Raw genomic sequence first — 26,037 nt, 5'->3', positions numbered from 1 at the left:
ATTCTGTTGAGGTCAGAGTTGTTGCTTTCCGAAGTCATAAGATTCTACAGAAATTCCAGGGGAGGACTCATCGGCCAAACCGAGGGAAGACTTGTTCTGTTCCAGTGACAGAAATTGCATCAAGTAGCAGCTTGAGCTGACTATTTTCAAAATCGTAGTAAGTTAGATTAATATATAAAGCATTTCTTTGGCGATTCCGAAGGGAATCATGGATCCCTGATTAAGATTAGTGGTTCGCTTCTGGTGCATCCCAGGGGAGCACATAGGTCACACTTCTAAAAAAAATGGACTAATTTTGATCTTCGTTGAGACATCCAGGTTTAACAGTGGGACCTACCTTTTGTACAGCCTCCTGAGGTTGGTAAAACGATATGTACTTTTAGGTTATTGGTGGCTGAAAAGGTGAATTACACTTTGCTCCATCATGTAAAAGATATATATTCTTGCGGCCATAACACCTTTGATATGCCATTAGTCATCTGATCAACAAAGCTATAGAGGGCCGAGTCCCACCATCGATACTTATACCCCTCAACGGCACTTGCGGGAGGCCGAAAGGGGAATTCTTGAAAGAATCTATCTTCAGTCCTCCGGATATCAATTGGGAGCTTATTGTTAAATCTTGGGCTGTGCACATTTAAAGGATATAAAACCAGTAATGGAAATGCATTAACTGTTCTTCCGTTGTCACCATTCGTTGGCTGTATTATCATAGTAGGTCTTTTAATCACATCGGATATCTAGTTGTGTTAGCTCGCGTTAGTTTATTAACTATTCTAGTTTAATTAAAAACCAGTGCTACTCGAACAGTAAAAGGGGGTAAACCTGTTCCTAGGTGAGCTTGAGCTTAACTTGTAGGTTTTGCAGCTTACTTTATTATGCTTTGTAGCAGTCCAGGCTATTGGTATTAATTGATCACGATTTTGTGAAAATACAGAATATACGTTAAAAATTAAGGAAACCGTATTTCTTTGAGTATATACTGTGAAGAACTAACATTCCAGTAGCATTATATGATATATATATATATATATATATATTTATGCGTGTGTATTATATATTCATATATGAATGTATATGTATGTATGTATATAACGCGCGTGTCGGTGTCTGTTGTGTATCGTGCGATAGCCCCCTCGTCCGGAGTGAGTGTGTGTGTTGTTACCGTGTTCATGTGCTAAATTGTTTCCGGTGTGGGCCAACCCAAGCGTGCACTATGATCATTGTTGCTCTCCTGTCTGCGCTTGTGCGTGGAACTGAGCCAGTTTTGTGGCCACATTTCCTTTTCTGGGGGCCTTTATTCTGCAATTGTGTCCTTGTTGTGACGATGTCACTACTGGCTCTTGAGATAATACACATTCGCTTCATTTTAGATTTCGGGTTCTCAGTCTTTTGGCCAGTCAGTTGAGAGATTTGATGGTAAACATTTGTATTTTTTCTTTATTTCTGGGAATTTTCTTAGTTTCCATAAATTGTTTTCGTTTTGATTCTCATTACATACGGAGTCATTATTTTCCACGAATATGTAGAGAGCGCTGTCTCTTCGAACGTTATTGACAACGGAAATAGTCCTTGATCACCAGGAGCTTTCTTGCCTTGTGGGGTTTCCGGTCCTTAGTTTCCCATGACGGTAGACTTGGTAGTAGGAGCTGCGCTGTTCTCGCTTCGCTGGTTCCTCTCTTTCCCCTGCTTTTGGACAAGATTTTTTTTTTAGTATTCTTGTGTTGTCTGTTCTTTTGTGAATTCGGTATCGTGTTGTTGCTGGAGTAAATTAAGCTCTACAGAATTTTAACTTCTCAACAGGGTATGAGAGGCTAAACTCCATTTCTTGAAGGATACGGAGCTGGAGTGTCGGCCATGTTGCGCTTATATTAGGAGGCGGGTTGAGCAGTCGCAGATTTAGCTTGTGTCCATTTTTAAGACTTTTTTTTTTTTTTTTTTTTTTTTCCGGACATGTCGCTCATACGGTACAGTACATTGGTGGGGGAGAATCTTTCATGTGGACCATTCTGTATTTCAAATGTTATTGATCATGTTTTCATTCAGTATCCAACGGATTTTCACAAGAGGGCGCTTATGTATACAGATGGTTCAGTCGGTAGTAGGTTCGCTTTGCAGGTCATTGAATCTAGGTTCGACTCCTACACGAGGACGGCCGGATAGTTCGGCACATTCCGTTAAAATCTAAGCCAGTTGTGCCTTCCTTGTCTCATCCCAAAAGACAAATGCCATTTCCCCCTCTCTTCGTCGCCACCACCCCCACCAACTCCAAATAGCTAAAAGGGCGCACCGTGTTTCGAAACTCAGATTATAGTTGAGCTGCCTTTTTCGGTAAAATATTAAACAATCGTTGATCTGTAAATTCTTTGAAGTTCAACCTGGCAATTAGGTTCGCCGGTTTTGTAGCGAAACTAACTGGCTGCTCGTTACACTTCTGCTCAGGCTAATTTCTTTCTTCCGTCCGCCACGACAAGTTTACCGGAAAGTCCCTCGCGAAGGAAGGTTCCTATTTACCTCATCCTGATGCCTCTGCTTTGCGCTGCTTTGCTCTGCTTTAAACTTCATCCTAAAAGACGATGTATTTTTGTGGAAGTTTTCTTAGCTCATGTAAAACAAAAACTATATATATATATATATATATATATATATATATATATATATATATATATATATATATATATTTCTATATATATATATATATATATATTTCTATATATATGTGTGTGTGTGTGTGTGTGTGTTTGTGTATATGTGTGTTTGGTTATATGTTGAGGGGCGGGGTGTAAAATTTCCGTTTGTGTAGGCAACAATACTTTTGCCATAGAAAATTGCGTCCCTTTTTTGTGGCTCTTTTTGTTTTATAATTTTTGTCATAAATATATGCGATTTATAACTTGCCTGTCAGAATCGTATTAGATAAGGCATTGTTTACTGTACCTGCAAGCTAAAGATTCATCACTGATGTTGTGTTGCACTCTCAAGATTACTGTTCGGGTTATGAATAAACTAGCCCGGGGAATTGATTTAGTTCATAAAGCATTGGCAAGTGTTAGGACACTTGCTCAGTGAAAACAGGTGGATTGAAACCTCTAGGTTAAAAGGAGAGAGAGAGTTTAAGCTCATGCTACGGCCATTCTCTTGATGTAGTCATTTGCACTACTGCCACTAGAAATTTAGAAATTTTTTACCATTGTTAATATTTCTGGTTATACTAGCGAGCATTAACATAATTCACTGTCAAGTGATTAGTTACTTGGAGGTGAGGCCTTATTTTCTAAATCGTACTACCATGTGCCTTACACTCTTTGTAGCTCCATTATCCATTCAAGGAGGTGGAATTGCTTTCTCATTGAAAATAATTGCTCTAGTGTCTGATGTTGCACAATAGATACTGCTTCTCTTCAGGTAAATTGACTCGACTAGGCTATAAAAAGATCAGGTGATGCTTGCTTTAGCTTCATGTCGAAGTTACGCGTATCCTCTCGTGTAATGTTATTTAGCCATAGCTGATTTGTCAGCTGCCATTGAGTAATTTATTGGCAGAATTTATTTGCATACATAAATAGGGACTAATGCGAAGATAGGTTTGCGCTCAATCAGGTTAAAAAGGATACTAGGAAATATGTAGAGTGATCGTTCATTATTTTTCTCATAACTTTTCTTTTAGGCTGTTATGACTTGTGGTACCGAAATTAGGTGTTCATCGTCATTGTGGATAAACGTTAAACTCAGTGCGTAGTTGTGTTTGGGATTAATAATGGCTGTTTTGTTTCGCGCAAGTAGCTGAGTGTTTATGCTGCTGCATCCGAGAGATGGAGCAACAGCAGCGCCTCTTGCTCTGCTGTTTGAGATGCACCAGGAAGGGTTAAGGGGATGCTCACAGTGAATATTTGATCAGGGAGAAGAGGAGGTTAGAATGCCGCAATCTCTCTGCGTCGCGATCGATAAATGAGTTAAATTCTCTCTCTCCTCTCTCTCTCTCTCTCCTCTCTCTCCTCTCTCTCTCTTCTCTCTCTCGTCTCTTCTCTCTCTCTCTCCTCCATTCATCCTTCTCATTCCTCGCAAAATCCTCTACCTCCTCTCCTCTTCTCTCTCTCTCTCCTTCTTAATTTAGAAAATAATAATTTGTAATTTATTTGACCCCCATTTTTTCCCCCTTATTAAGGGGATGGGGCCTGAAAAGTTAAAGCCTACTTGTACTCGGCAAGATATTATGGTATACTAGTAGGTGGCTTGTCAGGATCGAAACACGGACCATGAAAACGAGAACCCAGTGCTCTGTTACAAAGTTACGGCACCGCCGTAAAATACGGCTAACTATCTACAAATATAGTTGTTATTCACCTGACTATAACTTGGCATAATCTGGCACGGCCATAGCCGAGTGGTCAAAGTCTCTCTCTCTCTCTCTCTCTCTCTCTCTCTCTCTCTCTCTCTCTCTCTCTCTCCAAAGGGCCAGGTTCGATCGAATTCTGGCTAAGGTAGATGCACTTTCCAATTATGATTCCCTTTGGATTTTGGTTATTCCCAAGGTATTATGAATTGAACAATAAAAGGTCTGTAGCCTAATGTTTACGAGTATTAAAAAGCCACATGTATGTGTGACTATATATATATATATATATATATATATATATATATATATATATATCTATATATATATATATAATAGTCGGTGTGTCTGCATGGCTGCCAGTCGGTGATTAATACTTTCGTTGTTCACCAAGCGAAAACAGCCCTCTGAGTATAATTTGACCCAGTCAATAAATTATGTACCTAGATTTAGTCGACTCTGGTGGTTCATAACGGGTTTGGAAAATAACGTGGTTCGAGCAACTTCTTCCCAGAAACCACAGTCGTCAAGAGCCACGTCTTGCAAAGAAGAAAAGGCGTAATAGAAAATTATATACCAATGTATATACGTAAATATATTTATTTGCCTGATGTTTATGTCGAAAAGGCATTGGTGACCGTGCCAAGCGAAAATGTGGCTAAGCTATTAGTTGACGTAACGGGAAGTGCTGTAAAAGTATACTTGATAGTTTTTCCACAGGTGTTGTCAGTCGTTCAGTACGTGACAATATGATGGGTTGCCTCGCTTTTGCGATGTGGCTTGGTGGCTGTGTGTTCCCAGTCTACTGCTGTCTGTTTGTGTTGTTGGTTATCATGTAAAACGTGTGAAGAACACACAAAACCTATTTGTATTTTCTTGATGTTGAACACGTTGTTTTTAGATGAAATTTGAGGTTTTATGTTTCAAAACAGTTCTTTTGTATTCATTCCTTATACCGTGTTTTTAGACTAGCTCTCGAACTCGGAATACTGCAGTAACATTTTTTTCCCTGACAAATCTGCCGAGCTCTTTGGGGTGGAGCTGCTTGGCACAGACTGGAAATGAAATGCAGATCGATGAGGCTGGACTGTGAGTAAAACTAACAGAGGGTTCCATTTCTTTCAAAGAAAACCTTATAAGGACGTAGGTGGAAGTAAACCTACATATTAAGACCGAAAGCTGTTTGCTGCTGCTTTTACCTTTGCAATGCAGATGCGTAAATTGACAATAGAGAACAAGTTTAAAGAACGCAACTTTTACTGAAGGTCCTCCTCTGCCAAAAAGGCTGATGTTGTCATGATGAGGATCAGCTGAATTTTGAATGAAAGGGAGAGGAGGCTCTTGACGGTTGCTTTTAGCAGTCAATTCTCTCTCTGCCTTGGCGTCACCCTTACATTTATGCCTCTTCTTGCTTGATAGCTTGTTACCTTCTCTTAAGCCTTAGCCACCCTAACTTTTCACTCAATTTGCATTTGAAGGACATCTTCCGTGAAGATATATGTTGTTGTTTGGACTGGGGCTTTTGGGTTTATTCAACCCCTCCCTCAGATCTCCGCATAAGTGGGAATTGTTGTCTTACTACTGTGAAAAGTGACTTTGTTTTAGCCTACAGTATTTTTCAAATACTGTGAAATTAATTGCACCCAACATCTTTTCCTGAATGGCTATAGAGATTCATAGAACGTAACAAAAGCCCACTGTTTGCTAGAGTATAAGGAATACTGTAGTAATCTTTATTTTAACCGATGAGAGTTTCTGCAGTTTAACCATAATAAATACCAAAGAGATGTTTTGTTTACTCCAACAACCAGTCTCTTCTTGTATGTAAAGATCAAGCCAGCCATCATAAACTTCAAATGTACTGAAAGCTTGTAATAAAATCGACGTCACTCCAGTGGTGTGATACTTATCGGTTTTGCCTCAATGTGACTATCATGACCATATTGCGGCACACTTGTGTCAAATCAACACCTGAGGGAAATTCGGACAGGGTTTGTCTTATAGTTGAATACCTTTGCTGCACTGAGCCTAGTTGATTGGTTAAGTGTGCTCCCGTTCCTGCTGTGGCTGGCTGAATTGTCAGATTGCTCTCTTGGAAAGTGTCAAGCGTCACCAGTGGAGTAAATCAAAAGTATGTCCAGCGATGAAGGCCATTTTCGTTTTCCAAAGGCATGCAGATAGCAGGTTATGTATTCCTTCGTTGAAAGAGTGTTCTGGTCGAATGCATGAAAGCTCGGTGTCCAGTTCCATAAATGATAAATACTGCCCTTTAGGTTATTTGTCTATTTCACCAAAATTGGGAGAACGATATTGATAGTTGTGTGTAACCCTTCACAACTTGTACCATATTCCACGGAAAGGCACAACCGATGCAGTAGATATAAGTTTTTTTTTTTTTTCACCATCCATAGAGAAATTTCAGGAAACCATGAGGTTAAGATGATTAGAGAAAATTGTTTGAGTTGTATGGCACAATGGTTGTATACATAGCATCCATTAGCTCCGTATATAAATAATATAATGGCGGCTTTGTTTACGTGTCGCCTTCATGTAGTAGTTTCAGGCCACCTAACGTAATGCTAATTAAGGGTTATTTAATCTTTATCGTTACTGAATCTATACTTTTCTTCTTGCAATAGTAATAACCGGCTTCTCATTTTTTTTTACAGGTACGTATTGGCCCTCCCGAGTCATAGGCTAGCCCAGTATGTCGACTAATTGCGTGAGTAATGGAATCTCTCTCTCTCTCTCTCTCTCTCTCTCTCTCTCTCTCTCTCTCTCTCTCTCTCTCTCTCTCTCTCTCTCTCTTTTAATGCATTGCTCTGTCATATTATTGGGATTATTGTATCAAGCGAATATTAACTTTAATGTAACCAATGATTTTCCATTAATGATTTTCCATACGTAATTTGATTTACCATTTACTGTCATTTTCAGTGTGCATATTCACGTTCATTTTGTGTAAAGGTTGGATTTTCCATGATGATGAACTTCAATATGTCAGCCTAAATGTTTGTGAGGGCCATTTTATTATTGCCATTTATTTGGTCTTGTAAAGAAACTAAAAAAATGTAATGTTGCTGTTTTCTCCTATAGTAGTGATTTTTCACCTGATCTGTAGACGACCTTTGGGTTTCATATTCTCGCACTTTATTGTGTTTGTGGGTCTTAAATGCATGAAAATCCTCAGTTGCGCTCAGTTTTGTAATTGCGTAATGGTCTTATCATTAGTGTGTGGAAGAAGATATTCTTCACCTGCTCGGTCGGCGAGTTATCTCGCATGTACTGGCATAGGTATACATATTACATTCATACTGTTACTATTGATAAAAAAAAAATCTTTCGACACTTGGAAATTTTCAGATATCTGTGGCGCCGTTTTTCATTTCCTGTAGTTGGCATTTACAGAATATTTTTGTTTGATGACATAGTCGTCCCACATTACATAATACCAGAGTTGACCGTTGCTCTGTTAATTGCTTTGAAGGCACGTGACTTTGATCCCTCTGTCTCAGGTCTTCGAGCGTTTATTGATTGCAGCTGGTTCCTGTTGAGTACTTCAGTAGATGTTCACAAACATTTAACACTAACTGGGCTATGGTGTTGTGATTTAATATTATATGTTTCTTTTGTTTCCATACCGGTGAAGCCAGCGAGACCATAGTTTCCCTCTTCGTTTGTCGGTCCGTCAGTCGTCTGTCACACATTGGTATCTCAGCCTGTACGCTGCTTGGAGGGTTTTTCAGTTTAACTTGGCACTAAGGTAGACACTCTTGCGCAGATGTACATGAACGGAAATCGTGTGTTAAACACACTTGTCTTGCAACTTGGTTTGCAGGTAGACCTTCCTGCATGGATGCGTATGACGGGAGGTAGTCAGATGTGATTGATGGGATGTAGTCGACCATTCTCTCCGGTAGTGCGTCTAGCATACATACCGTTTCATCACAGTTCCTTTGAAAAGTTGAAAGGTTTTCAGTTAAACTTTGTTTCGGAGGTAGGTAGATCATCATGGATATACATGAAGGGAGATCGCCATCAGTTTTCCCCCTTAAGTTGCAATTGCAGTTCATAGAAAAGAAGACCATCTTGCATCAATGTAAGTTTGGACAGCCATTTTTAGCTTGAAGGCCATGACCAGATCCACTAACGTTTAGTGTCCTTACCTCTTACATATCAAAAGTTATTGCCAAGATTCAAGTTCTGTGCTTTATAGTCTACCGTTGCACCCAGTTTGGTTTGAGTCATATAAGAGTTGATTAGTGTGACAGACGGATGATCTCCCTCTACGCACACGCACACAACTCATGTACATGGTTGAAGGATGTTCAGTGCAACGTGGATAATGAAAGTACCCCATCACGCTTAGGTGTTTATGACAGGAGTTTCTGTCACACTCGTAGTTCCTCATGTACATTTCAAGAAATCAGTCAAACTTAGGACAGTGGTAGACTATTTTGCTTAGATGTGCTTGTAGATATGTCTCCCATTTGTCTAATTTCATGAATCGTACTACAATGATGTGCAACCCGTTGCTGCTGGGTCGGTAGGGGACAAATGTCATCCCAGCAGTTTTCCCAAATGTTTATTTTTTTATTTGGTTATTTACTTGTCCGCTTCCTAATTATATTTGCACTGCCTGGTTGTGTAACGAAATGATGATTATGGTTGGATGTTGTCTCGCAAGCTGCTGCTGCTGCTGCTGCTTCTTCTTCTTCTTCTTCTTCTTCTTCTTCTTCTTCTTCTTCTTCTTCTTCTTCTTCTTCTTCAGGCTTAATGGACGATCAGTTTAAATATCCACCACGCCAAAAAAGTTAGATGTATGGGGGCGCGGATAGAGGATCTGCGTAATATTTTAACGTGTTGATAGGTGTGCTCAAGATGGAATAACATATGTTATTCCATCTTGGGTGTGCTATACTTAGGTTTGTTCATACACGAAACAAACCTTCGGTCTTAACATTAGGATTTACTAGCGCCAAGCTGGAAACCGGTAGAATTAAAATTACACTTGTGAGATCCAGGGACTAATGGCATCTATACCAGGTCACGGGGCATGTATACCCAGAATGCCCACGGCTACCTGTGACCCATCAGTTATTTTCCTACCGCCTTTAAGATAAGACGTGTTACTGTCTATCTCATTAAAGCCGGTTTTTTCAGTTTGCCCGTTCTTTATCCATTTCATTTTTTATTTTTCATTCCTTTTCTTTCTCCAAGTGTGATCAGTGTGTGGTAAGAGTGTATACGTGGTATGATGGAGAATTTTGCCTCAACATCGGGATCGTCTACCGCTTCGAAGAGGAGACAAAGGAAATGCCCAGGAGTCAGTGGCTTCCCTTGTTCTAGGTTCCTAACCTCGGTGTCGACGGATCCTCATCCAACGTGTAGTAGGTGCAGGGAAAACGTATGTACGGTTACTAATCCGTGTTCTGTTTGTCGCGGTTGGTCGGTGGAACAGTGGTAAGAAGTTCTATGGGAAAAGAGCCAATACAAAAGAAAGGGGGTGACGCCATCTTTGGATGACAAACCTTACCGGCTTCTTTTGTATCGGTAATAAACCAGCTGCTCCATATGTTTCTCCACCTGCTTTTGAATTGTCTCATACCCCTTCGGTTTCTCCTAGCGGTTCTGTATCGGAAACGTCAGGAGGGGCCTTGGGTAATTTTATGAATAATTTGCACTCTCCTTTGTTTCCCAGCAAGTAGAGGGGGTGAGATCCGCCATCTTTGTTCCAGGCTCCTGCTACGCAGCGCATAGGTTAGATGGTACGTGGTCAGCGCTAGGCCTACCAGGCGTACCAACCTTGGATGGTCTGCTTGCGCATTATATGACGTTACGGTTCCAGCAGGGTCCGGCAGCGCTGGATGTTCCTCATCCCCCGGGCTTGCAATTTATGGGAATTAATGCCGCTGCTTCTCCATCCCACTCAGTATTTACAGCGATGCAGAACGTGGGAGGTAATTTGGCAGCAAACGTGCGGTTACCAGCAGAAACCTCTCAGTCTCTCCCTACGAGAGCGATGACGTCACAACATACGTCACACTCTGAGATGGAAGGCTGATGACGTCACAGACCGTTTCTCGGCCTGTTTTTTCGCTGCACCCAGACGCTAATACGCCTTCTGATCCGTCAATGCAAACTGTAATGCAGAAGTTACAGGATATAGAGGAGAGAATGAATAAGAGAGACAAAAAGAAAAAGTGTGATTCGCCTTCTTCGTCTTCTTCCTCTAGTTCGGCGTCATCGCTAAGTCCGATAACGTCACGGCGAGCGCCAGTCAAGCGTTGGAGGAGGATTCGGGAGTTCCTAGCGGATCCTCGGGCAAGAGAAGAATCAATTCTTCCTCTCCTTCGGACGAAGACTGTCATTTCCAAGTCAGCAAGAAGGTCGGAAAATCAGTGGCTATTAAGCACAAGGTTGCCAGACGAAGCGTTCGCAAGAGTCCGAACAAGCGAGAGAGGTGACGGCCGGCGAGCTAGCGGCCGAGGCGGAGTTGCCAGTTCGGATCGCAAAAACTGCGATACCTCTGGTAAAATCGACGTTGGCGGCGAAAGGTGCAGCAGAGGATGGAATGCAGATCCCAGTTTCGCCCGTAAGGCCGTTCAAAATACGTACGAAGGACGATAAGGCTCCTATTAAAAGTACAAAAAATAGAGAGTTGGCAACCTCGGCGGATACGTTCGTGGAAGGCAGTGTCCGTCTGGATAGAAGGCCGAGGCCGGGCTCGCCGACGCTCGAAAACGATGCCAATGCTAATAAAGACGAACTTACCTCTGTCTTAAGGGAGCCTTCATCTTGGAGATCTAGACGAGATTCTCGCTCTAGATCCGTGAGCAGAGAAAGAGTGAGACGTTCTCGTTCCCCTGCTGACTATCTGGGATCGAGCCAACAGCGGCCAGCAAAGATCAAAGAGGCCGCGGCCGTAGGGGCAGGCGGCCGTGGAATTCGGGCCACGTCTGTCAGAAGATAGAGGCGAGACAACATCTCTCGTGACGGAGAGTGGTACACTAGAGCCGGAGGAAGGAGAAAACCAAGAGTTTCTGGCCTCGTATGCAGAGGTTATTGATTTGATTCGTCAATTCAATAGCCTTTCGGAGAAGACAGAAACACCGGCCAGTATGCTTCCTCCTGGAATTGGCATGGCGTTTGGACTAAAGAGGGATACCAAGGTGTCGTATGAATTGCCTTGTTTGAGTCATGCGGAAAATCCGGTCTTGCAACACGTAAACGCAAAGATTGCAGGGAGGGATAATTCCCTTAAGATCTAATAGATCATTTAAATTTATTCCCCCTCCAATGATAAAGCAAAGGAAATATTATACGACACCGAAGGTCCCTTTGCTGTCTAGACAAATGAACCCTAATGTTGTAAGTTAAGGCCTAGATTAACCTTGGATCAGGTTAAAATGGAGTGCCCTTCGATGACGTACCAAGAGGCTGCCACGTTAGAAGCAACAGCTTCTTCTTGTCTTTCAGGCTGCGTCCTGGTTAGACCTTTGGTCAACAGCAGTGGCGAAAATTGCATCCTCGGAAGCAACAAGGAAAGTAGTAGATGATGAACCATTGTTCATTAGATTACTAGTCAGGGTCCAAGGCGATTGCGTACCTGACAAACGTAAGTGCCAATGTTTGGGCAAATATCCTGCTAATGAGGAGAGATGCAGCATTTGGACTAGGACTAGACTAAGCCGCAATGTGGATTTGGATTCCCTGTTAGCAATGAGGAATGGGGATATCTTGGAATCGCAACTACTGTTGCCAGAGGTCATACTGGAAGAAGCGATAGATAGAAGAAGGATGGACACTAACGATAGGTTGGTGCAACAGGCAGTTAGGAAAACCTCTAACAGTCAAACTATTCCTTTGGAGGGAAGACAACAGCAGATGTCTCGAAAGAAACCAGTGAGACATAGCATCCCTAATAGAGTCACAAGACCCTCTTCCCCAAAGAGGAGAACTCATCGGCCCTTTCACAATAGAAAAACAACAAGAGGAAGGGGCAATAGGGGAAGGGGGAAGGGGGAGAGGCTCAAGAAGATAGGATGGGCGCCTCCCATCACTCGGCCACGACCAGTGGGGGTTGCCTGGCAAATCACTGGAAGGTGTGGCAGGAACTAGGGGCAGAGCAGTGGGTGGTGGATGTTCTCAGGCGATCGGGTATTTGATTCCGTTCGAGGTAACCCCGCCCCTGACAGATCAACCATTACCCCACGTCACTTATGCCCACAAATCTCAGAAGGCCACTATTCTGCAGGACGGAGTGAAGAAGATGATGGAAAAAGGAGCTGTGCAACAAGTATGCAGTCCGAACAAAAGGCTTCTACAGCAGGTTTTCCTCCTTGGTACCCAAAGCCAACGGGGAGTGGAGGACAGTAATAACCTGTCAACGCTGAATCTGTTTATAAGGAAAACCAGTTTCAAGATGGAAACTCCGAAAACGGTTCTACAAGCAGTCAGAATCGGAGACTTTATGCTGACAGTCGATCTAAAGGACGCATACTTTCAGATACCAGTCCATCAGTCTTCAAGGAAATTTCTCCGCTTCAGTCTGGCAGGGAAAGCTTTCGAGTTCAAGGTCCTGTGCTTCGGATTGACAACGTCTCCTCAAGTTTTTTACAAGAGTGGTTCACCCTCGTGTCGGCATGGGCGCACGCTCAGGGGATCAGGCTGATAAGATATCTGGACGATTGGCTGGTGATAGCAAAGTCCAGGGAGAAATTACTCAGGGACAGGGCGGCCCTCCTGCAGCTTTGTCACAGCCTAGGTATTGTGGTGAATCAGCAGAAGTCGCAGCTGGATCCAAGTCCACGTTTTGGAATATCTGGGAATGGTGGATAAAGACCCACCAACCACAAGGCCAAAGTATTCCCGACAGACCAAAGAGTACAGAAATGCAAACAAGTGTGAATGCCTTTCTGGGAAAGCAGACACAGCCAGCAAGACAGTGGCAGGTGGTGCTGGGAATCCTAACCTCCCTGGAGAAGCTAGTACCACAAGGAAGGCTACACCTTCGGTCCCTACAATGGAGGATGAAGGAGTTTTGGTCACCAACAGTAGATCACCCGTACGAGCAAATTCCCTTGTCGGCAGAAGTGAGGAAAGACTTGCTGTGGTGGGTGGATGACGACAATCTGACAGTGGGTGTCCCCCTTCAACAATCCTCCCCAGACCTCTTGCTGTTCTCGGATGCATCACTAGAAGGCTGGGGAGCCCATATGGAGGAGTTGATGGTGTCAGCAAAATGGAGTTGCAAGGACAGAGAACTCCATATAAACGTGCTGGAGTTGAAAGCAGCTTTCCTGGCTCTACAAGAATTCAGGGAGAGAGTAAAGGGACACTCGGTGGTATTGATGTCAGAAAACACCACAGTAGTAGCTTATATAAACAAGCAAGGAGGCCTAGTTCTCGGCAGTTACATGTGATGACAGTTCAACTTCACCAGTGGGCTATAGAGAACCTGGTAGACATCAAGGCCAGGTATATTCCGGGAAAAAGAAACATAGTGGCCGACAAGTTGAGCCGCAGGGATCAGATTCTGGGAACGGAGTGGTCCCTACACCAACAGGTAGTGGACAGGATGCTCATGTTGTGGGAAGGACCGATCATAGACCTATTCGCAACCAGGTACAACAAAAAGTTGGAAGTGTATTGTTCAGTAGTCCCGGACGCAGAGGCAGCAGCAGAAGATGCGCTACAACACCCCTGGGACAATCTGGACGTGTACGCATTTCCTCCGTTTTGTCTAATCCGTCAGGTTCTGAACAGGGTAATGCGGTCTCAGAACCTCAAGATGACCCTGGTAGCCCCGTTATGGCCGAAAGCAGAGTGGTTTCCAGACCTACTGGAACTCCTAGTAGATGTGCCAAGAGAGTTACCTCCATGGAGCAACCTTCTGTGTCAGCCTCACGTGGAGAGGTACCACCAGTCGGTGAAGTCCCTATCGCTTCACGGGTGGAGACTGTCAAGTATCTCCTCCGAGAGCGAGGGTTTTCGCAGAAAGCAGCAACTCAGATGGCAGGTAATATCAGAAAATCATCTGCGACAGTATACCAAGGGAGTGGTCAGCATACTGTGATTGGTGTCGTAGGGGGAACGTGTCTCCACTCGGTACCACTATTCAGCAGTTAGCAGACTTTCTGATATATCTCAGAACAGAAAAACATAGTCTGTATCTGCAGTGAAGGGGTACAGGGCTGCTCTAGCCTCAGTCTTACGAATGAAAGGAGTGGACATATCGTCTTCATGGGAGTTGGCCATGCTGATGAGGAGCTTTGAACAGTCATGGCCCACCAAAGGAGCTAAAACCCCAGATTGGGATCTGACCAAGGTACTGAGTAGTCTGACAAAACCCCCTTACGAACCACTAAGGCAGTCCACGGATAGGAGCCTGACCCTGAAGACAGTCTTCTTATTGGCCCTGGCTTCAACCAAAAGGGTGGTGGGGGAGCTACATGGCCTCTCATATCTCATAAAGCACTCGAGAGGTTGGAGATCAATGGTGTGTGAGTTTGTCCCAGAATTCGTGGCAAAGACCCAAAATCCAACAATAGTAGACGGCAGATTCGACTCCTTTACCATACCTTCCTTGGCAGACTTTGTAGACAACGACAAAGCTGAAATGCTCCTGTGCCCCGTCAGGGCACTAAGGGAGTACTTAAAGAGAACAAGGCACCTCAGCCGGGGTGCCAGAGGTTGTTCGTAAGTACAGGACGGAACAAGAAGGAAGTGTCCCCAAGAATACAATATCATTTTGGCTAAGGGAGACAATCAGAAATGCTTATACTGCAGAAGACAGAGGGTCAGATAGCCAGGTGGGAGCTAGAGCTCATGACATCAGGGGTGTGAGTGCTTCCCTAGCATTTAAGAAGAACATGTCTGTGGATAAAATTCTGAAAGCTGGCGTGTGGAAGCGCCAAACAACTTTCACCTCATTTTATTTGAAAGATGTTGCCCATAGATCCTTGGACACCTTTTCCTTGGGTCCAGTGGTGGCGGCCCAACAAGTGATATAGTTCATCCAGTGCCCCGTGGCGGGTTCAGTTTGCGTCTAGTCCTAAGATGAAGGTATGAAAGTAGAATGAATGGAATATGACTGGTCTTTTTTCTTTACTACTTTCTTCCTTCCTACTCCTTTAACTACGGGCAAATATGAAGGAGAGTACCGTCATGTGCTGGAACGGACTAGATGCAGGTGAGATGGTCAGCCATACTGTGAAGCTATCTTAGCTGATGATATACTTTTCAGTAGCAACACACCCCTCTGGATAATAAGGAAAGAGGGGTGAAGGTGGATCCAGTCGCAAGGGACAAGAGTAAACAGTAGAATGGTATCTACACCCAGTGGGAGGAAACCAATAGATCCGCTTATATCTTTGGTCCTAGGTTCATTGTCCATTCTCTAGAATTTCCCTATATATTTCGGAAATGGATAAGGTGGCAAACTTCCAGTCAGTTGTAGAGACTTACCTCCCTCCAATAGTAAGTCTATCCTAATGTTAAGACCGAAGGTTTTGTTTCGTGTATGACAAATACCAAATTTGTAACTAATTTGTATTTTTCATAACTAACAAACCTGAGGTCTTAACAGTTAAAGGCCCACCTCGAACCACCCCCCCCCCTCTAGCAGTCTAAACTGGGTTAGAAATATAACTGATGGGTCACAGGTAGCCTGTGGGCATTCTGGGTATACATGCCCCGTGACCTGGTATAAGATGCCCATTAGTCCCTGGATCTCACAAGTGGTAATTTTAATTTCTACCGGTTTCCAGCTTGGCGCTAGTAAATCCTAATGTTAAGACCTCAGGTTTGTTAGTATGAAAAATACAAATTAGTTACAAATTTGGTATGTTTCTGCCGAAATGAGAATCGTTTTCGCAAGTAGTTCATTAATAGGCTGTCAGGCTATTTCTCATTTATTTGTTCTCGAAAGTAAAGTGATTTTATTGTTATTTATTTTCAAAAGTTGTCAGAAATGTCCGTCCTGACGCATATCTTGTGCGCGTGCTTCTTCAGTCATGGCTCTAACAAGAAAGGATGTCATTGTCTCCTAGTAGACGGCAGGTGGGAATTGGGAGTAAAGCTCAGTCTCAGATTAGCGCGTAGGCGCAGAATCTGTAAAACCGGTTGGAGTGTCCGTTGTACGGCGCGGCTTCTTAGTGTAGAACTTTTCTGTGCCACATCTCTGAGTCGCTGCCTTGTAAAACGCGTTGCTGGTAAACTTTTCCAATTCCTCACAGCTTTTATCTTTTTCCCGGGGACATTCTCTGTGCACATGTAATTTTTTTTCTTAAATTCCTCTTGAAAACCTAGTTGTCGTAACCATAGTAAAAGCTTGTAACAGCCGATACAATAAAAGTTGATCAGTCGTCTGGCACCTACGTGGAGATGGTTTCGGAGAGGATGTCATAGTCTTCTTTATGAATTAAATATTAACCTATTAAGAAATGGCAAGAAGATTGCACTAACATGTAAGTTATTTATGATGAGTCGCAAGATGTTCTCGTCCACTTAACAATCTTTGTCACTTTTTTTTATCATAATACAAATTTTGTTTGCTCGGGAGTTTTATAATCGATCTGAGAAGATTCAGGTGTCCCATTCGTGGGTGGGGATGTATTTCCTTTATATCTCAAGAGTGGAGATTTATTATAACGTATGGGTGGGCGATTTTTATTATTTCGTCGTGTTACTAAGTAAAGCAAAGTATATAGCGCGATGATTGCCATGTTTATGAATGCCCTTTTCGTCTGTCATTTGGTGAAAACTTTAGGAAAGGCACTTTGATAAGTTAATGTGTGGGTTGTGTTATTTAGGTTGTTGGCTTGGTGATGCATTAGTTATTTGTGGTTGACTGTGTAATGCGCGTGGGACGAATGGAGAGAGAGAGAGAGAGAGAGAGAGAGAGAGAGAGAGAGTGGTGTGGTATGGTATGGCTGACAGCTGCTGCTATGCTGCTCGTAATACCCTCTCGCCCCTCTTTTTCCCTCGCAGTGCCCTCATCGCTACTACTGCTAGCCTTGCCCTGCCTCGAATGCTTCACACCCTTTGTCTGCCATAAATCTGTTTCTTCTCGTCTCCCTTTATCCATTCTGAATTCATGATGGCGTTCAGGGGGGAAGAGGAAGAGCGCTTTGTCTCATCTCGAAAAGTAGTCCAGCGGTGGATGCCAACACTTTTTCGAGGAGTGGTGTGTTAGCCGAATATTGTTTATTGGATATAAGTGTTGTTAATTATGTTTTTATAATTATGCATTCGCACAGTTCACCGGCCTTAAACACACACACACACTCTTTATATATATTATGTATATAATGTACGTATGTATGTAGTACGTGTGTAGTATATATTCTGCATTGTTTCAATTCACGCTGGCCACAGTAGTGTTGATGAAAATGTTGGAAATGCCTGTCCGGTATCTTCACCGCTTCTCCAATGTCTTGGCACTGGACTACAGCCTGCCTTACTCTCTCTCTCTCTCTCTCTCTCTCTCTCTCTCTCTCTCTCTCTCCCTCTCTCTCTCTCTCTCCCCCACACTCTCTGTGGAATCATCTGATCTCCCACTTCTTCCCTAGCAGTGCCATTGTCTGGTGTGTGCTACTCCCTCCCTTCCCTTCTTTCCCTCTTTTCTTGGTCACATTTGTTCTTTCCCTTTGGAAGAGCGGTGCTCTTCGCAGATGGCGAAGTTACCTTCAAGCATTCACAGGATTGTTTTAGCTCAGTATTGAAGGAATTTGGTGCCTTCACGCACGTAATTTAAAAAAAATGTATTTATTAGATTTTTTCATTTTGCTTTTGCATCCGAGCGTCCAGTAATGAAAGCAGTAACTTGCGGTCCACGACCATTAATATGCTTCGCGATACACAGTTGGAGGTTTTTGTCTTTCTGCTAGAAAAGAGGTCATGAAGCGACGATTAGGGTCTCTCTCTCTCTCTCTCTCTCTCTCTCTCTCTCTCTCTCTCTCTCTCTCTCATTACATATGCAAGGAAAAGCAACGGCTTTCAGCATTCACTGACATAAGTTCGACTTTTTCGTTGAACAAGCAAGATGACTACATTTTCCTTGGAAGTTGCCGTGTCATACAAAAGGCCATTTCCATCCGTAGTGTTACTGAAGGGGTGGGATGATCAGCTGGCCCGTCTTCCCCCTTTATGCTCTTTGTTACTTTCTTTGTTAGAAATACTTCTTTTAGCTCGTGGCGCCACGTGGTTGTTTATTGGTTTAACTTTCGAGCAAAATTAATTTTAGCCTTACTGGACGAAGTTTGCTCTCTCTTTGTTATGCGGTCTGCCTCCTCCCCTCTTTGTTTGTTGACTGCCATTGCCATTTTCTGCTCTGTCAACTTGACAGTCAAACGTTCTATTTGGTTCCTTGGAGCCTGAATTCATAGCGTACTTGATGCTTTTGCCATTAGAAGTCGCCATCGTTGCGATGCTATTAAGGATTTGTGGTGATGTTCAGTGTATATGTTTTACTAATTGTTTTTTGTATATATGAATTTTTGTGTATCAAACCGCGAAAATGAAAAAAAAGACGTACGATCTCTAGGAGTCTGCGAAACGAATAATGTTAACAGTAAAAGCTGCGTTCTTCACTAGGTTGTGCAAATAGTCTAGAACCTGTTGTACTTTTTTTTTTTTCTGCGTGCAGTCCCTGATTATATTTACGCTCGCTGATTTCTTTATATTTGAGTGCAAGTAACGTTTACATATTTGTGTTCGTGCCCGTGTGTACGTTCATGTGTATGCGTATGTGAACTATGAAGAAACATCGTGGAGGAAGTCATGACAGATTATCAAGATGGAGAACGCATCGTACAAAGGCAGGAGGTCGTGGGTGCCAAAATCTTTTCAGCCGCCACTCCCACCCCCTCCCCCTCCCCCACCACAACCTCCTCCTCATTCCTTTCTCACTTCCTCCCCTCTTTCGCTGCCTTCCGCTACCCCCTCTCTTCCTTTTTCCTCTCAGCGTTTCTTTCTCATCTTCCCCTATACTTTTTAAAGAGATGGTTTTCCTGTTTTAAAAGTCTCTCTCTCTCTCTCTCTCTCTCTCTCTCTCTCAGAGCTTCACAAAATATGGACATGTCCGTATGTTGGAAAACTCTTAACAAAACGCGCGCGCGCCGCAGAATAGTGTGCGTCGTCAAAGCATGTCTTCAAAATGACTTTTGTATTAGAATTCTGATATTTATGATAATGGTCTATGATTTGCCTGACGGGGCTTTGGTAGCCTTCTGTTTTGAGTCACCAGGGTCAGTCATTTGTGGTTGTTAATCATTTATATAAAGAAAAGCCGAAAATACTAATCGCATTGGAGTCATTTATGTTTAGTTTCAAACTGCATCATAGTTGAGAGGCATAATCGCGGTTGTGGATACTAAGTGGTGATCATTATTACTGCCAGTGATAACAAAATATACTCAAGAGGATATTTCCGGTGGTACGGAAGAGAGATCGCTGTAGCCGAGGCAATTTCACGTTTGGTGCAGTTATCCTACAGTCCTGGGAGGGAGGATTTCCCTCGCTGAAGGGACAGCCAGAATGGCAGTGAAGGGAGAAGAGGCATGAAATGAATAAAAACGGGACCACCTGGTTTCCCTACACCTGGTCTCCATTATGGCAAACCCTCATTCCCTTCCTTCCTTCCTCCCTCCCTCCCTCCAAACCGGCGTGGCCGGCCATTCCCATTGCCTTCCCTCCCTCCCTTGTCTTTCTGCCTTTTCGCTTTTCTTCCTTCATTCCTTGTGGTTTAGAAATAGTTCTTCCTTAATGCTATAGCTTTTGAAATCGTTCAGTCTGCTCTCTCGGTTCAGGAAGGCTCTCTCTCTCTCTCTCTCTCTCTCTCTCTCTCTCTCTCTCTCTCTCTCTCTCTCTCTCTCTCTCTCTATCCCATGAAACATTGCTTTTGAGTTTATATCAGCTGCGTATTACAGCTTCCTGTTGTTGCAGTACTTTGAATGTTTTGTCACGATGTGTGTAAAACTGTAGTGTAGAAGCTCATTTCCTTTACTGAAACATTAATTATGAAAACATTGCACACTTATCGGGACAGTTCAGTGTTGCACCTAGTTTTATAGTTTTATAGAGTCGTGTGAGCGTGCATAACCACAAGATGCACGCGACACACACACATATATATATACACTATATATATTATGTGTTTGATTTTTATTACTTTAGTTATGCTTTATTATTGACGTAACATAATCATACAGATTTTATTTTCAGAGCCTAGGTCCGTGACAAGTTATTAACGGTATGTAACATCGGTGCGCGATTCTTTTTTGCTGGTCATTGGTCTGGCTGCTTCATATATCATTCGCATATTTATAGTATGACTTGTATTCAGGGGGCTCCATGGTTATTGCCAGCCTTGAGGTATGACGTTGATTGGCGTTCATGTTGTAGCGAAGAATTTTGTCCCCCTTTTTCCCCTGTATATCGTATGTGAATTCAGCGCTTTGTCGAAAACATCTATTCCACTGTTATCATTCAGAATTTCCATATTTGTTGATGTCTAGAAATTTGTTTTACTTCTTGGGAAAACCACAAGTTCGGAAGAGAGTATGGGAAACGTAATGAATAATGTAAGAAATGTTATGACCCCTTATTTGTTTACCTGGAGGGAGCGTGTGAGCTTGTATTATTGTCTGATAATTATGTAATTAATAATTTCAGTCGACGACGAGGAGCGGATGCAGTATTCCCGATTGGTTTTGTACTGCACTGGAGTGCTCAAAAGATCATGTCAAGCATCTTACTATTTCCTTTAAGTGCTCTAATTTATAGATCGAGTGGCCATGACTGTTTACTCTTTCCAATTCTCCGTCATTTCTGTTACCAAGTCCACCATCAAATGGATAGTGAATGAGGAATGCTTAAGGTTAAGCCCCCCTATCTATTTGTTGATGCCTCATGAATTTACGTGGAGACTGGCAACGTCGTCTGATTATCCTCATTCGAGTGTCACGAAAATATAAATAAAAAAACTTTCATTGTTGCATAGCGGATGATGATATATCTGATAATTATAGCTGGTAGATGTCGGCCGTGGCCGTAGAAGGGAGAATAAGAGAGAAGCTGAGGGAATAATGGAAAGTAGGGAAGGTTTTTTGTCCAGGTGCCAGTGGGTGTTTACGATTCTTGATATTACACTTGGACGTGAATAATTGGATGTTTATAGTTCCTCGAAAGACAGACTTTCAATAGTTTGGTTGTTCGTGTAGTTGTGGGTAGTTCTGAAGTTTCATTGATTTTTCTTTTTATTAGACCATTGGCTTTTGGCGAATGGAGCAATTGCGAACCTCTATATAAAATGTTATGGTGCTGTTTGAGTGGCCATTGTTATAACTCATATTCATGGTATTAAATCAACCTAATCCTTGCTGTGATAGCTCCCGGATCTCTGTTCTTCTGTCTTTGCAGGGGTGCGTTGAAATCGAAGTTTATTGGTTGCTTTTAGTTTTGGAGGTTTAATGTGCTGGAATACTGTTTTACTTATCTCATATATACACGCATCATTTTTGTCCCTTTTAGTTTTGTATTACACAGTTGTGTTTCAATTGAGCTCTTATTTATATGATGATTTACTCACAAGACTTGCAGTTTTGTGTTCGTATGATGGAATATTGTAGCTCAGTATTCCAGTGCAAGTTTTTCGTTCATAATGTTAACTTTAGAAGCGTCTTCAGTCCAGACATTTAGGAGTCATATTTCTTCCCCATTTAAGGTTTCAGGTATAATCCTATAGATACTAACTCCTGTAAAAGTTATCTTGTCTTTTTTAACGACTCAACGCAACTTTATTTTACAAAATTGGAACATTTCAGCATATACTATAGGCCAAATGACGTAGAGACTAGGTACCTTTTTGTAATTTGAATAGTTGGAACTAACAGTCAGTAGATTTCTAGTAATTGCTGAGTGTTAAATTACTTTTATTTCTCAGTTAGGATTGTAATTTACATCAAGAGGTCAAGGTACGTTCGTAACTTTTGTTTTCAAGGGGGAGAGGTTAATCTGTTATCAGTAGATTTGGGTCGATTATTTATAAAATAAGAATTGTTGGTTTTGAAATGTGTCTGATAAATCTTTTAAAAAGTGGAAAGAATTTTACTAGATCTCATTTGTCTGGAATAGTGTCCCGGTTAATGTTTAGTCCCTGATGCCTTTGGATTGTCTCATGACAATATAAACCTTTTATTTTTTTTATTCTTGTCTTTTAAGTCTGATCTTTTTTTCTGATTTGTCACTCTTAAGAATATGTGATGTTAAAGAAATAATTAAAGACAAATTGAACCTGTATTTTCGATAGTGTGCACCATTATTCTTGTTGCGAATGAGATTGACGGAATTCCTGTTTTGCCTCCGAGGGCAGGATAAAATTAGAAATGATACCCAAAGGGAAATGACGGGCGTTCCACATGTGCATGAGATAATGATGGAGGTTCCTTTGTTTACCTCTCGAAGAATAGTATATACAGTAAATGATTCATGCTGCCACCAGAAGAGATGGAATATTCAGACCTACTTGGTGAGAGGCTGGAGACTGGAGATGAGTGGACATTTGTGTTAGATGAAGCGGAGGAGACCTGCATGGTGGAATATTATGGAGGTTCTTTGCTGAACACGATGTTTCGGTATATTATCTCAATTGATTCTTGGTGCAAGGGGTTGGGCTTGTCGCCACATGGAAGCAGTGACATTGCCGGTAAAAATTATGTACGACAAAATTTTTGGAGGTGAAGGGTAATCAGTATTAATCTTATGTACTTAATTACATGATAATGTAAGGTTGTTTTGTAAAGAAAGCCAAGTGGAACGTTATAAACACTCGACAATTTAAGATGCTGCCAAAAATATTATGAATATTGTCTTTGCGAATAACTGAAGTTATATCAAAATCTGTTACTTCTCAAGTCGACGCTGGCATATATAAAAGGAATTTTATAGAATTTAATCTAAATATTAGTGAATTAAGATAGTAAATACACACGCACATATATATTTGTGTGTGTGTATTAAATAGAATATCCTTTTCAACTTCTCAGTTTCTTTTGACTTCTTTTGGAATGCGCCTGTTACTACAAAGCCAAAGATCCGAACGGAAGAATTTGAAGAAATTCTGACGTCCGTAGCAAGATTGGAACCCGCATCCGGAGTATCAGAACACAGTCACGTTACCCAGTTGACTACTCTGGCAGTTCGGTTACGTGACCTCGTATAGATACTAAGGATGCGGGTTCAGAATTTTTACACTATTGCATTTGAATCTTCGGCCTTTTAGTGACAGCCGTAATCAAAAAGGGTGAAGAAATCGAGAAGTCAAGAGGGTATTATGGTTTTTTCAACCACATAAGTATCTGGTTAAAAGTAATTATATATATATATATATATATATATATATATATATATATCGCTACTTATACCATTCCTTCTCTCTCTCTCTCTCTCTCATCTCTCTCTCTCTCTCTCTCTCTCTCTCTCTCTCTCTTCATATCTATATATATATATATATATATATATATATATATATATATATATATATATATATATATATATTAAAAATGTATGATTTATTAGCTAGGTATATAAAAGATTAACCCTGATTTAGATTATTTCCTGCACATGCAGGCAATTAAATGAAAGAAAATGGCGGAGGATGTTTGGCGTCACTTGCTGCCAGGTGGTAAAGCTACTGATTACAGCGTAGCAGTATGCAGCATCGGATTTACACTTGCAACTTCCTCATGTTGATTATCAACATTAAGAAGTTGCAATGTAAATCGTCCTGGAGAGACAGGGTAGGTGTTTGTAATGACGGCTGCTTGACTATATGATATGTGTTGGTTATCATACAAGAATGAATTTCCTTCATTTAGTAATCCCATACGTTAAACCTCACATTTTCTGATCAATGTAGAGTAAAATTACAGGTTGCATATATGATATGTAAATTTTAGTCCAATTTTCGTTTTTGGATTTTTATTTTGTCTAATTTTCCTGGTTTGGGTTCAGTAATCTCTCATGTAGTATGTAATACTTAGGTTTTCACTTTAGAGAACCATAATCAAATATTAATGTTAGCGTGGAACAGTGTTTATTATACTGGTCAAGTCGAAATATCAGTACTAATAAATACATTTATAGGTAGCGGCACCAAGACTGGTAATGTGAGAAAATTGTGACACAACTCACACATAAACACACATTCATTCTTGTGTGTGTGTGTGTCGAATTGTCTGTAGGGTTTATATGCTCTTCTTTGAGAACGTTCAGAGATTCATAACACGTGGAACACCTTACCAAATTCGTTGAGGGCTCTTAGAAACATGAACTTTAAAAGATAGATAATGCATATAAGAATTTAAAAGATAGATAATGCATATAAGAATTAGATCTCAATTAATTAAAGAGATCTGGTGAAAATATTTTAAATGAAACACAGACATTAAGCAGAATAAAAAGAAAAAGCTGTTTAAGGTAAAAAGTGATAGTGCGACTGTGTACTTCGTCTGCGAAAGCAAAGCAAGTTTTTAATTTGTAGAGGGAAGAATAACCTGTGTTCATTAGGTCGTATACGTAGGTCCTATATTTCCACGGTTGTTTAATATATTTGTGGATGGAGTGAAGGAAGTCATTGAATGATCAGAATGTAGCTTTAGCATTTTGGCTTTACGCTGCTGCAAAAATGATTCCATAAATGGTTACCGTTTGATATGATCTTTCAACTGAATTTGAATGATTCTGTAAAAGAAAAGAAATGCAATTAGAAAGTTACATAATTTTAGATATATGTAGCTATGAAATTCTTGTCATTATTTACTGTTTTACTGAAATGACATCGTTCAAATTTTCTGAAAGAAAAAAAAAAGAAAAAAATTATGGTTAGTTCCTCAGCTCTTTGAGTGAGAGAGGAATCGAGTAAAAGACTCCTATGAGGGCGTGATTCATACGAGCCCATGTGGCTTTTAAGTAATCTGATGATATTGAACATAACTTGGAAAATGCAGACGGAAACAAGTTTTTATCCTCAAAGTCAGACTTTTGCGCTCTGTTTGTTATTATAAGTTCGTGGAAATGTGTTTAAGTAGTTGATACGAATGAAAGAGCATTCATGGCGAGATACGCATTTTCTATGTTAGTTTCTAATTGTTGAAGAGCAGGAATACTGTTCGGATATTCATTGTCAAGTAATGGCGTCAAAAATAATTCAAATGCAGATCTGATGGTTACAGAATTTGTCATTGCTTTTTAATGGCTTTGTATATTATGATTTTATGTTTCGTTAATGCGTTAATTTCCTGTTTTAGGTAAGTGTTACTTGGAGGCAGCAATGTGATACAAGTGGAGATTATGGCAAGTAGCAATCCCAGACATTTCTCTCTCTCTCTTTCTCTCTCTCTCCCTCTCTCTCCCTCTCCCTCTCTCTCTGGTCGACGTTGATATACAAGATCATTCAACTGATTGCCCCATTTTTAATGAAGTAAAACACTGTGGTGGGCTTGTGCAGAGCTTCGCTTAGCGTGGATCTATCTAGAGTGAATAACCAGCGAGGAGCGGTTTGTTTGTTCAGCTGCTGGATCTTTGTGGTGTTGGCTATAGGTTGTAGAGTATCTTTTGCATGTTTTTCATCTGGCACTCGGTGATAGTTCTTACCCGTCGTTCATTCCTATCCGGAGTTTATAAGTATAGTTTATTTAAAA

General features: G+C 41.5%; 1 protein-coding gene across 3 annotated transcripts in view; it reads left to right on the top strand.

Annotated features, from left to right (window-relative positions):
• The window catches only part of LOC135221889 (RNA binding protein fox-1 homolog 1-like), a 192,372-nt gene that overhangs the window by 5,751 nt on the left and 160,584 nt on the right, over positions 1 to 26,037 (top strand). Inside the window, exon 1 of one of the 3 annotated variants that reach the window (XM_064259856.1) lies at positions 7,022 to 7,055. The exons of the other annotated variants lie outside the window; for them this stretch is intronic. Within the exon in view, the coding sequence (XP_064115926.1) occupies positions 7,041 to 7,055 (15 nt within the window). The 5' untranslated portion in view covers positions 7,022 to 7,040. Of the gene's footprint in view, positions 1 to 7,021; positions 7,056 to 26,037 lie in introns of those variants that run through there. 3 annotated transcript variants of the gene reach the window in all.

Source organism: Macrobrachium nipponense, chromosome 3 (genome assembly GCF_015104395.2).
Source record: "Macrobrachium nipponense isolate FS-2020 chromosome 3, ASM1510439v2, whole genome shotgun sequence".
NCBI classification, from domain to species: domain Eukaryota; kingdom Metazoa; phylum Arthropoda; class Malacostraca; order Decapoda; family Palaemonidae; genus Macrobrachium; species Macrobrachium nipponense.
This window is presented reverse-complemented; position numbering and strand designations above follow the sequence as displayed.